Source organism: Thamnophis sirtalis, unplaced genomic scaffold, assembly GCF_051295495.1.
Source record: "Thamnophis sirtalis isolate CommonGarterSnake01/CBP01778 unplaced genomic scaffold, rThaSir2_p1.2 scaffold_2, whole genome shotgun sequence".
NCBI lineage: Eukaryota > Metazoa > Chordata > Lepidosauria > Squamata > Natricidae > Thamnophis > Thamnophis sirtalis.
The window spans coordinates 172,752,903-172,766,741 of NW_028261382.1; the positions used below are offsets into that span (position 1 = coordinate 172,752,903).

A 13,839-nucleotide genomic window follows, 5' to 3' on the forward strand; every position below is an offset into this window, starting at 1 on the left:
GATTCCACAAGACACTAAGATTTCCTGCCCACTCTTCAAAAATACCCTTTTTTAAAATCCCTAAGGCTTTGCCCCCTGATCAGGAGTTGTGGATTTTTTTTTTAATTAAGAAGTTTCATGGTCTTAAAGAGTTTGATGTTCTAATGACAGTGATGGGGAACTTTTTCAACACCGAGCGCCCAAATTGGAATACACGTACATGCGCCTCCGAGCACCGGAAACCTGGCTGGCTGGCGTGCGCATGCCTGTTTTTTAGACATTTTCTGGTTGTTTTTAGGGACATTTTCAGGCTGTTTTTCAGGCTGTTTTTTGAATCTGGAAAAGGCTGAAAAACGGCCTGAAAACGACCCGGAAAATGGATGTTTTTTGGAGCCGTCTTCTGATGCTCTAGCGCCTGCGAAGCCCCAGCGGGCCAGTATGCATGTTCGTGCCGGAAACCAGAAGAGCAGCTGGCGACGGCACTCGTGCCCACAGAGAGGCATCTGCGTGCCACCTCTGGCGCACATGCCATAGTTTCGCCATCACGGTTCTATGATGTGGAAAAGTCAGTTTGAGACGTCAATGCAGTTGCATATCTGAATTTGTTTGAATTGCGATATGCTGAAAATAAATGGGATAATGATGAATCAAGATGGCTTGATCAGACTTGATATGATAACTTTAATAGCTGCTGCTTTAATTATGCAGAATAATTATACTTCCCAGATTATTATTATTATTTTCTTTGAAAATGTTGGGATAGGTTCTGGATGCTTCCATTGCATGCCCTCTGCCCTCTTTAAAGATAGAAAAATTGCATGAAGCCTTTATTTTTTAAATTATCTACTTCCAAAACGTTATATCATAAAGGAACCCAAGTTGGAGACATTTTGGTTTTTTTTTGTTCTTTTTTCATTCTCCTTATGGCAATAAAAATATTCTAACTTGCCTTTCTTAACAACAATGAAGGTGAAGTCATTTTAACGGTATAAAAATATTAAAATATGGTAAAATAGCATAACCAAAACATTACTGTCCAATATATACATGCTAAAATCTGCCTTCAAATGGTATAGAAAGCTGGCGGTGGGTGGGAAACGTATGTATTTGTGTCAGGCTTAATCTTTATGCTAATAAAATTAGCAATAGTAAATGTCATAAAAGAAATAAAAAATAAAATGTAAAGAATTAATCATAGAACACAACAGTTATTTAGAGCACAATACATTTAAGATCTTAGCTCAGTGACCAAATTAGAGAGATGCAAATCATCCTTGCCAGGTAGATGATAAACCACCATTTACAAACCAGTTCTGGGCTCATGGATTTTTCAAAGCCAAACTGGGTCATGTTGTGGTTTACTGTGTCATCAGTGTGACCTTACTGAGATAGACTGATATGATAATCAATGTTCATCTATAAGTAGTGTTATTTTAATGCCGTTTATATGTCTTGAACCTAAAGACAAATTTTTCTTCTATTATGCGCCGAGGACTACAGCTAATCCTCAATTTAACAGTTTAGTAACCATTCAAAATTAAAACAGTGATGAAAAAAGTTCATCACATGATCACAATTAGGGTACATGGCAACTGGTACGAATTTATGACGTTTGGAGTGTCATGGGGGGGGGGGGTCCACTTAATTACCAGTTGCAACCTTCCCAGCTGGCTTTCAACAAGTAAAACCTAGAGGGAAAACTAGATTTGCTTAATGATTCTGTGATTTGCTTAGCGACCACACGATTCTCTTAAGAACCATGGGAAAAAAAGGCAAAATCAGATGTGATCATGTAGCAATAGCACTTAGACATATATATATATACCGCTTCATAATGCTTTATAGCCCTCTCTAGGCAGTCTGTAGAGTCGGCATATTGCCCCCAACAATCTGGTTCCTCATTTTACCCACCTCAAGGATGGAAGGTTGAATCAATGTTGGTCAGAATCGAACTCCTGACAGTCAGTAGAATTAGCCTGCAATTCCACATTCTAACCACTGCGCCACCACAGCTCATGTCAGGACTCAATGATCGCATTTGCTTAGCAACAAAAGTTCTAGTCCCAATTGTGATAGTAAGTCGAGGATTTTGATTTTGAGCCAGTGATCATACGTCGTAGCCTAAAGAAGCACAATGCAGTACTTGACTTGTGGTTGTTGAAATGGTTTTAAAATTTATAGGCTGATTGATATGGAGAACAAAAAAATCAGCAAGAATGCAAGACGTGTACATATATTACACCTAAGGGAAAGATGGGATAAAACAATTTACAATTTAACAACAACAACAACAATAATAATATACTTGCCTTCCCTTTTTCCTCGTTAGTTTTGTCTCTTAGTTTTTTAGTTTTAGTTTAGTTTTATTTGTCATTTATAGGCCGCCCTTTTCCCTGAGGGGACTCAGGGCGGCTTACAATTCGTGGGAAGGAGTGCAAGACAAAACATAAAATATGTGAATAAATAAAATAAAGCAGTAAAACACAACATTCATTCAACATTCGGGTGGGGCGGATTAGAATCTTATCCCCAGGCCTGACGGGATAGCCAGGTCTTGAGGGCTGTGCGGAAGGTCTGGACGGTGGTGAGGGTACGAATCTCCACGGGGAGATCGTTCCAAAGGGTCGGAGCTACTACTGAGAAGGCTCTCCTCCGCGTAGTCGCCAGTCGCCACTGACTGGCGGATGGAATTCGGAGGAGGCCTAATCTGTGCGATCTGATGGGTCGAAGGGAGGTAATCGGCAGAAGGCGCTCTCTCTCTTTATTCTTGAAGGATGTATCATGCAGTGCACATAGGCTATCATAGTTTTGAATTATATGGTTTGGTAAGACACTATAGGTTTATATGTCTGTCTGTTTCTAATTGCAGAGAACAAACTCCAAATCTTAAGCGGTTGTACAGCAGCAGCACCAAGATTCTCAACTGTTTTGAGGGGTGTGGATTTGCCCTTTCTTGACACAGCAATGGCAGCAGTTATGAGCTTGGGAAAGATTGCTGAGAATGGCAGCATGGCATCCCCAAATGTCAAGTCCCCACCAAAACCTCTTACTCCTAGTCGGATTGGCAGGAGAAACCAGGTAAGGAATAATAATTTATTTTTATTTTTCGGAAGAGCACAATTTCACGTGAATTCCCCTTCCCCACTCTGCCTCCTCCGGGTTAGCTAAATTCTATCAATCTTCCCAACTAATGAGAAATGCATCGTGACCCAACAAATGCGCGCACGAAACAAAACAACAAAAGCGCGCTGACGAAACCGCTGCGACAAAAACCGCCACATCATACACGCGCCCACAACCACGCGCCGACAAAACCGCGCCCACAAAAGCGCGATTTCAGTCAAGGTAAGGGTTAGGTTCAGGGTTCTGTTTAGGGTTAGGTTTAGGGTTATTCGGTTGTTATTACTTGTTCGTTGAAGGCGCGCTTTTGTCGGAGCGCTGTTGTTGGCGCGCTTCTGCGCTCATTCATCGGCGCGATTTCGAACTCGCGGTTTTTGTCACCGCGGTTTGGTCGGCGCACTTTTGTCGAGCGCGTTTTTTGTCGGCGAACCGAAATGTATATATTGTATATTGAAAAGCCAGTCTGTATATGCCTTCTCATTTATTATGGAGCAGCTCTTGAGCCCTAAGCATTTGTGAATGAGCTTTTGAGCAAATTGGAAATCAAAATGAACTCCACTAATCATGATTGGTTGCAAATGATTACCGTACTAGGTTGGAAAATTGCAGTCAAGCCACACATGCTTTTTATACATGTTCTCATTCCTCCTCTGGTGTTTTCTTGCTCCATTCCCCGTGCTGCTTCCTCTGCTGCTTCCTCTATTGTTCACTTTCCAGGGCTGGAAGGGGAAGCCATGTGATTTCTGTTTCCCAGAGCTGTTATAGGCAAGTGACTTGATCATCTTCTTGCTTTTTTGGCAGGTTATTATCAGAAAAAAAAAAGTTTTTTGGGTTTCTTTTATCTTTATCAAAGTTTGTAGGGTTTCTTTTATCTATTTCAGCTTTCATTGGGCTACTTTTTATTGTAAAGAATCATATAATCATAAGGTTGGAAGAAATCGTAGAGGGTGAAACTTTGAATGATGTGCTTAGGTGTTAAGCATCATTCAAAGTTCCTACCAAAGTTCTAACCTATTGGGTAGAACCGGTTCGTCAAATCTACCGAACCGGTTAGAAGAGGTTCCACCAGTGGACCCAGAAAGCAGGCCACACCTACAGAAGAGGTTCCAAAATTTTTTGAAACCCACCACTGGTCCTTGGATACGATTATTCTACACTATCATGCTCCTATTTATAAAACTCAGTGCCTCTGTGAAAGGTGAGGATGACTACTGCGTTTGTGGTGCAATCAGAACATTGCGTGTGTTGAAGTTGTTTTAACGCAAACCCAAGATGCCTTTTTAGAAACAAGTTGACATCCTATTCTTATGCATGCCAGTGCTGTGTGTGAGGTAATTTAAGGTGGTTCTGACAAGTGTCGTCGGCATCTTCACACCCGGTCACATGGGCGGCAAGCCACTCCCATCTGGTCACATGGGCGGCAAGCCACTCCCACAAAGGAGGCCACACCCACAGAGTAGGTTCGAACAATTTTTGAAGCCCACCACTGGTTAAGCGGCTGTGAAAGGACCTGCAAAATCAAGGTTTCTAACGAGCCAGGCTTGGTAATAAGCGAAGTACAGAAATCGAACCATCCTTTCTTATCTCCAATTTTTGTAAGGGTTTCAGATGTCTCGGCACCTTCTTCTGTGAGAACAAGAAACAATTTAGGAGTAAATTGGCCTGCTTAGGAAAAAAAAAATACTGCAATTTTTAAAGAGTCTTTGAAGCATAAAGAACATTTATTGAGAAATCAATGTGACTTGGCAAGGCACATATTTGCCAGTTTCCTAAAGCTGGGGCGTAACCAGCATAGGATCACAAGATGTTTTAGATCCTGCAGCATCAATCTACTTTCTGCAGCGAACTTCAAAGCAGTGTTAAAATGTTGAAGTTATCAGTGGCTTCTTTGGTTTGCCTTAGTTAGCACAAATCTCGCAGATCTAAGAGAAAAAGAGGCAGAGTGTGGAGAAAGAATCAAGAGAGGAATCAGCATAGAGTCGTTACGTTGCCACAAGTTTCCCAAGTCCATTCCCCGTTTGAATTATGTTAACTCTTATCTTTAACTCTTATCTAATTTAGCGCTGACCTTAGTTGACTAGATTCTTGTGTATAAGCTTGAGCATTAAATCTTCTTAATTGGATGGATGACAATCATTTCAGTATGGAACAGGGGTGGGTTTCAGGCGGTTCGTGGCAGTCCCCCGCGAACTGGTTGGTCGGCGAACCCGGAAGTAAGTAACTTCCGGGAACGCCAAAGGATTCACCCGCCCGCCTGCGTTTCTTACCCGGTTTTGACGAGTTCTGCGCTTCCACGCATGCGCAGAACGCATACAGCGCCTGCGCGATCCTCCAGGAGCAGCTGGAGCATCGCACGGGCGCTAGTACGCATGCGTGCACTGCCGCATGCACGAGGACGCCGCCGGTTGGAATGGGGCGAGAAACCCACCCCTGGTATGGAAGATGCAATCCTAGCATAGGCTCTCTTGGCTTTCTCTTCTAGAGTTCCTTCTCACTCTTGATGTGGGTGGTTCTCCTTTCTGTAATCCAAACTTCTCTGCAAATTGGGGAAAAATGTGGAGTTGCCACGGACCGCAGGAACTGCCCTTGGTAGCTGTATTTACACGAATGCCTTCGGAAGCAGGGCATCACTGCTTCAAAGTAATTCATGGGGTTTTTTTCCCCCCCCAGTCGGAGAACGTTACAAGAATGACTTGTACATTTGTTCTTGTACACTTGTACTCAAGACAAGATATTAGGTGAGGCGGAAGTGATGGCCCTCTGCTTGGACCACACTTCTCTGTGCAGGATGCGAGCAGAAATGGTGGTTGCATGGAGGAACTAGTAATACAAGGCTTTTGCAGAGGAAGCAAGAGTTTTCCTGAACATTATACCTGTTCTGACCCAGCCTTCGCAAGCAATGAGAAACCACTTACTCACGAGTAACACAACCCCCTTTTTTTCCTTAAAACAGGGCACAGACAGTCTTTATATTCATGTTGGATAGACAAAACCGAAAATAATTAAGTCACAAATGAAAATCTTTTCCCAGCCAGGAGAGGCTAAGATCTACGACTTCCTTTGCCTGAGAGATGGCTTATTGCCTTCTGTTGCTCTCCCCTCCCCTCCTCTCCCCTCCCCTTGGAGTCCTACGGGATCGGGCGGCATATAAATGTTATTAAACTTTTAAACTTTTTTTTAAACTTTAAACTCTCCCCTCCTCTCCCCTCCTCTCCCCTCCTCTCCCCTCCTCTCCTCTCCCCTCCCTCGGAGTCCTACGGGATCGGGTGGCATATAAATGTTATTAAACTTTTAAACTTTTTTTAAAAACTTTAAACTTTCCTCTCCCCTCCCCTCCTCTCCCCTCCCCTCTCCCCCTTCCCTTTCCTCCTCTCTTCTCCCCTCCTCTCCTCTCCTCTCCCCTCTTCTCCCTTCCTCTCCCCTCCTCTCCCCTCCCCTCCTCTCCCCTCCCCTCTCCCCCTTCCCTTCCCTCCTCTCCCCTCCTCTCCTCCCCTCCCCTCCTCTCCCCTCCTCTCCCCTCCTCTCCTCTCCCCTCCCCTCCTCTCCCCTCCTCTCCCCTCCTCTCCCCTCCTCTCCTCTCCCCTCCTCTCCCCTCCCCTCCTCTCCCCTCCCCTTCCCTCCTCTCCCCTTCCCTTCCCTCCCCTCCCCTCCTCTTCTCTTCTCTTCCCTCCCCTCCCCCTCCTCTCCTCTCCTTTCCTCTCTATGCATATGCGCATCTGGGAAGGGCCACATCTGTTCCTCTCCCCCCCCCCCACTCAGCTCAGGCCCTGAAGACAGCTGCCCCTCCACCTGGTGGCGGACAGTGGCCCTGGCTCTGCATCTACCAATGCTTCCTCATCAGAGCCTTCCAAAGGCTCCGAAGCTGGCCCAGACTCCCCCCCTCCCCCTTGTCTGAGTCCGCTGCTAGTTCTGCTGGCAGCCAACGGGCACAACAGTACCCTAATTTTTACCCAGTCTGCCAAGGTTTGAGGTATGGGGGATACACCTTTTGGGCTGGATTATATTTCCTTCCCTTCGGTCCTTGGAAAAGCAGGAAGAAAGTTGGATGTGTTTGTGTGAACTTTTACTTAGAGCCACTGGCCCTTTAATGACACCAACCTTTTCACCGGGCATTGGATCAAGACAGTAAATGCGACAGGATTAACATAAATACTTGCACTGTGATAAATAAACAAATAAATAATGAGGAGGGGCTATGGGGGAACGTTCCTATCAATCAAAATAGAAATGGACATTTAAGTAGGTTTTGCCTCAGTCGTTATTTTATTTGCTAGTGATCCTGACCCACAAAGCTGCTGTAGATAGGCAGGTATAAACTATCCAACGGCAATTCCAGCTGTATTGAGAGAGCACAACATTTTAAAGATTGTGTAGAAGTTTGAACATAGCATTCTGAGGGTCAAGGAGAGAAGACGGTGTGGGGAATACAGTTCAATAGCACAATCTTGTGCTATTGAACTGTATTGCTGAATTTTATTGGGAGGAAAGGGGAAAGAAATAAAATCTCCATATTCACAGGCAATAGACGGTAACTACACTGGAAAGCTGATGCTTTGTGACCTATTTGTAATGCTTTGGTTGCCAATGGAGATAAAATCCTGGACCAGATGAATTATTTTGAATAAAGTTTGCATAATACTAGGTTATTTCGTGGGTTAATGTGCTTTTTTTTTTTTGTTAAATCTTACCAAGCCGAGGTGGCGCAGTGGTTAGGGTGCAGTACTGCAGGCCCCTTCAGCTGACTGTTATCTGCAGTTCAGCGGTTCTAATCTCACCGGCTCAAGGTTGACTCAGCCTTCCATCCTTCCGAGGTGGGTAAAATGAGGACCCGGATTGTTGTTGGGGGCGATATGCTGACTCTGTAAACTGCTTAGAGAGGGCTGAAAGCCCTATGAAGCAGTATATAAGTCTAACTGCTATTGCTAGCGCTATTACGAGAGGAAACATTTGATTTGAAGTTACATGCTGGGCGTGACAGGTTGAAAATGCTTTTAAATCACTTTGTAACTGGGGAAGTACAATTTTAATTCCTTCATTAGTAAGAGAGGGCAGCACGGAAGTTCAGTGGTTAAGGTGCTGAATTTGTCAGCTAGAAAGCCGGCAGCCTAGGTTCGAGACCCCCTGAGTGCCTCATAATGGGATGAGATCTTTTTTTCAGGGGCCCACCTCCTGCTTAACCTAGCAGCCCACAAACATGTGAATGCGAATAGATAAATAGGTACTACTTTGGTGCGGAAAGTAACAGCGCTCCACGATTTCGGACAGCGCTGGCTCAGTGGTCTTTAAAATGGACATGAGCACGGAACCCTATAAATCGGCAATAACTAGTGGAATAAAATCTGCAGGGACGCCGATTAGTAAGAGAGATTCCATGTTAGGATGAAGGATCTTAATCCAATTCAGAGAACGAGAACATGCCCTTTAAAATCATAATATGCCTATTCCCTCTTTACAGTTGGTTTCATGATGTGAGAGATCAAGAATTCTCCCCCATCAGAAATACTCCAGTCTAGACAAGCAGTGTTGCCACAGTCCAAATTCTTCAGCCAAACTTTAAAAAAAGAACCCAAATACACAAGTTCACACAATATCAAAACTATTACTTTATAAATCGAGTCCAAACAGTTTCTTTCTTTAAGCTAGCCTGTTTCAGGGTATTGACCCTGTTTGGTTTATGTCCACCAGCTGAAACAACAGGGTGGGTGGGTGGGTGGGTTGAAAGCAAAGGAAGCACAGACTTGGCCTAAAATCTGAAGTTTTACCCTAATAATTTCTGATCAAACAATTTATAGCAATAGCAGTAGACTTATATACCGCTTCATAGGGCTTTCAGCCCTCTCTAAGCGGTTTACAGAGAGTCAGCATATTGCCCCCAACAATCTGGGTCCTCATTTTACCCACCTCGGAAGGATGGAAGGCTGAGTCAACCCTGAGCCGGTGAGATTTGAACCGCTGAACTGCTGATCTAGCAGTAGCCTGCAGTGCTGCATTTAACCACTGCGCCACCTCGGCTCTATTGCCCTTGTGCATCTTGCCCTACAATTGCCCTTGTGCATCTTGTTCTTCGCTTCCAAGGCGACTAATAATCGCTCTTCGGTAATTTGCTTGTTCGAAAAGGGCAGATGTTAGAAAACAAGGTTTTCAAACAGTTAATGGCATTGCACAGAGAGATAGATAGGCTTCGCTCAGCAAGGGAGCTATATTTCACGGGAAAGCCTGCTCAAACATATTTCCTCCCCATATGTTTGTTCTGCTGAGACAATATTTAGCATGGCGGAAGAAAGAGATGCACCCAGGGGTGGGTTTCTCCCGGTTCGCACCGGTATGCCAGAACTGGTTCGTGAAATTTAGCGTACCTTTTGGAACCTGTTCCAAAAGGAAGGAAGGAAGGAAGGAAGGGAGATACACACAGGAAAGGAAGAGATACACACAAGGGAGGGAGGGAGGGAGGGAGGGAGGGAGGGAGGGAGGAAGGAAGGAAGGAATGGAGGAAGCGTGAGAGAAAAAGAGAGAGACAAAGATAGAAAGAGAAATAAAAAAGAAATAAAAAGGAAGTGGGAGAGAGAGAAGAAAGAAAGAGGGGGAGAGAGACAAAAGGAAGGAAGGAAAGAAAAAAAGAGTGAGAGAGAGAAAGAAAGAAAGAAAAAGAAAGAGAACTTAGGACCACAATTGAGCCCAAAATTTTGGTTGCTAAGCAAGAGCATTGTTAAGTGAGTTTCACCACATTTTTCAAGTTGGCCACGCCCATCCAGTCACACGCCCACCAAGCCACGCCCACCCAGTCACATGACCACCGAGCCACTCCCACAAAACAGGCCACACCTACAGAATAGGTCCTAAAAATTTTGAAACCCACCACTGGATGCACCTGAAGGTAATTCTGTGAGGCATCTTGAATTTGAAGGCCCTTGAGAAGAACTTCAATACAGGTAGCCTTCGACTTAACAACAGTTCATTTAGTTCAACTGTTCAAAGTTACAAGAGCACGGAAAAAGGTGACTTATGCGTTTTCACACTTAACGGCAATTGCACCATCCCCCATAGTCAGGTGATTTATATCTGGATGCTTGACCACCGATTCACATTTATGGCGGTTGTTGCATTATCCTGGATTCAGGTGAGCCACCTTTTGCAATCTTCTGACAAAGTCAGTGGGGGAAACCAGATTCACTTAACAACCGGATTACTAATTTAACAACTGCAACGATTCACTTAACAACCGTGGCAAGAAAATGGGACAAAACTCACTTAACAGATTTCTCACTTAGAAACAAATTTTAGGCTCAACTGTGGTCGTAAATCGAGGACTATCTTTTATAAGATGTGTTAACAAGTGTTTTAAAAGGAACATATGGGCACACAAAGTTTGTGTTACTTTAGCTATGCATAAGGAAAATACGGGGGTGCTTATTCAACATGTCACAACTTACTTATTTTTTTAAGCGAAAGGCAAAAAGAAGAATTTCAGTAACTGTTTTGTTTATTTGTGGCATACACCCCTATATAAATTGCAACAGCCAGTAGTAGCATAAATGGAATACTAAAGAAAAATCTACAGATAGCAAAAACCTCACATACATTTATATTTTAAAAAACTGTAGGCTCCTGAGTATATAAGAAAAGGTTTAACAGTGAAGTGATACTACAGTTAAACCATTTTTTAAATAAATCTACCTGAAGCATCAGCTGGATATTTTTCTGTTGGAATTTCCAAAATCCAATATAAAATATTGTGACAAAATTTTTATTTTTTCTACGAACTTTTCTGAGCTGAATGGATAGTTTGCTGTCTTAGTTTCGATGAGTTTGCTGTAATAACTGTGAGGAACAATTCAGGAACAGTTAAATGTGCTTGATTTGCACTCCTGTCTTAATGAATGGTTTTCTATGTTCAGATGTCTTTGAACGTAACTTAAAACACACATATATGTGTTTGTGTGTTGTATTTGTGCTGATAAATAAATAAAGGGAGACTAGTATAGATCTATTTCAAGCTATTTAGCTCTCATCAGCTAGCCATACCCTTACTGGGATGAGAACCTGTGCTGTATTACATCTTAGCAGTTGTGTTAACCACTAAGCCACAAGGTTCTCCTCTTTTATCAGCTGAGCCAGGGAAATAGGTATGTATTTAATGTCACAACCCCTGGTATGCCCAAATATGGGAGGAGGCCTACTGCTTCCTTTCTCTGTCTATCGGCTCGTATATATATAGCGTTTCTACAGGAGAGCTGATTATAATGTGCTGGTCTTGTGTTCCTCCTCCATAGCTTTTTATAATCTGGTTGGTCAAATCCCTTCCATAATTTTAGATGTTATGATGGGGCTCTTCTCCACACCCTCGGTTGAAAGGGGCATCCTTTTTCTTTGATTGTAGATTTTTTTCTTAAAAAAAAAGAAGCCTTTTTAATAACATTTCCCCCATGTTAAGACCGCAAGAATTCACTATTCTGAATATGAGGGCGTATCATCGTTAACCTCGCTGTAACATTTTTCTTCGTAAAATGTTTACAATGATAAACTTGGCTTTTAAATCACATTATGAAAACGTGTTTGTTTTTTTGAAAAAAAAATTAGGAAACAAAAGATGAGAAGTCTTCCTACATCTGCCCTCTGTGTGATAAGATCTGCAATACCCAACATCAGTTGACTATGCATATCCGTCAGGTAAGTTGGACGTTTTGCAACATCGTATTTTTAAGCTGGAGGTCTTTATCGATAAATTTATAGTAATATAGACTAGTTTCTCCTTGGCAAAATCCAAAATTATGTTGGCTGCCAGTGTATATCCCGAAGCCGTTCCCTCTTCCAGCTGTGAAGCATTTTTTATTTTAAAAGATAAATAATGTTTCACAGTCTTGGTCCGATTGTTGCTATTGTTTCGTTCTTCCCACTCCGCTTCCTTTTCCCTGTTGATGCCAGATCAGAAATTCCCCCCCCCCCCCAAAAAAAAATTGCTTTAGTTTCAATTAGGGCTGGGCTGAAATTTACATCTTTGGTGTTCAGGAATATGTGCGCATGGCTCTATTTCAAATCTTCCCAAGATTTAGGGGAGTGTTGTGTCACAGCAACCATAGCTGCTTGCTTCATTCCAAAACATCCTAATTCCTTGCGCATTGGATGCTATTCTCGACTTACCATAGTTCGTTTAGCGACGATTCAAAATTACAACGGCACAGGAAAAAAAGTGACTTAGGACTGTTTCCCCACAGTTAATGACCTTTGCAGCATCCCCATGGTCATGTGATCACATTCCAGACATTTGGCAACTGGTTCGTATTAATTGCAATGTCCCATGATCATGTCATCCACATTTTGCGACCTTATGACGAGCAAAATTCGTGGTCGTAAGTTGAGGACTACTTCGATTGCCAAAGCTCCCAGCAGATAGCCGCCCGGAGTCCTCCGGGATTGGGCGGCCTATAAATTTAATAAATGAAATGAAATGAGATAGTCACCACCAAGTTTTAGTTTCACTTTTTTTTCCTCCCTTGTTTTTCCCCCCCTTTTTGAGTTGTGAGCCGCCCTGAGTCCCTTCAGGGAAAAGGGCGGCATACAAATAAATTAAACCTTAAACCTTAAACCTTTTGCAAAACTGAAACTTGGGAAGTTGTTGGTCAAGGAATCCAATTTTTGTAAATAAGGTCTCCTTGCTCACTCCGGAATACTCAGCATTTCCCCCAGCTTTAGATCAGACAATACTACGCTTTGCATAAGTGCACGTGCTATTTTTCTGCATATATATATATATATATATATTTGGAAGGAATATGAAAAGAAGGGAATCAAAAGACACAGATTTAGGTCTCCAGGTGATTTAGTTATAACTATATGGATCGGAAACAAAAATGAGCTAGAAGAAAGCAAAGAAAAATTGAGATGGGACATGGTAGCTAAGGTTAATAATCTTTCCATAACTCCATTAACAAAGAAGATGAGTGAATATTCATTTATCCTAATAGCATGAAGGAGAAGAACGGTACTTTTCAGGAGTTCCTATGATCGAATAGCAAAATAGAGCTCAAATAAACAGATCCCCCAAAAGGCATTGTATTGCCTGGCAGTAAGGAAGGAAGTTTAAATGGAAATATCAATTCTGTGTTTTAAGCTTTACCTAGCTGTAGGAAATGACCTTTTCATTTTGCTGGCCCAACTGGGACAAATGTATGCATGTACACACACATGTATGTACAGGATTTTTTTTAAAAAAAATTGAATTAGTGTTTTTATATGGATCTGATGTAAACTGTGAGTCCCTTTGGGAATAGGGCGGCATACAAGTTTAATAAAACTAAACTAGAAATAGAGGTCTTTTTCTTTGGCAATTCGTGGGGGATGAGTAGGGGACCATCTACAATTTGTGATGGTCATACCAGGGAAACCTGCCCCCCCAAAACAGTGCATTTAAGACCAGTTATATCTCTGATGTACTCTCAAGATCTTAATGGAACGAACCCAGAGAGTTTGAATTGGCCCATAAACCTCATTTTTCAAGGGCTGTTAGAGGCATTCCGCATAAGCATGTGATACAGCTCATTCTATTTCCTTCTGGCCATCATCTCAGCAGCTTTCTGAACGATTCATGGTTAGAACGGGAATTAGTTGTCTTTGCGCAACATTCCAGAGGGGAAGAAAAGCTGTTTTATCGGTTCCACCACAAAACCGCGGTAGACTAAAGCGCGCTCGCCGAAAGCGCGTACGTGACGTCATCACAGCGCGACGAAAACAGCACGATGTGAG

General features: G+C 42.8%; 1 protein-coding gene across 2 annotated transcripts in view; it reads left to right on the forward strand.

The window, feature by feature from the left end:
- The window catches only part of RREB1 (ras responsive element binding protein 1), a 191,972-nt gene that overhangs the window by 113,572 nt on the left and 64,561 nt on the right, over positions 1–13,839 (forward strand). For both annotated transcript variants that reach the window (XM_087707500.1, XM_087707501.1), the window contains exons 4-5: positions 2,849–3,057; positions 11,677–11,766. In XM_087707500.1, coding sequence (XP_087563626.1) covers positions 2,944–3,057; positions 11,677–11,766 — 204 coding nt within the window. In that variant the 5' untranslated portion in view covers positions 2,849–2,943. The remainder of the gene's footprint in view (positions 1–2,848; positions 3,058–11,676; positions 11,767–13,839) is intronic.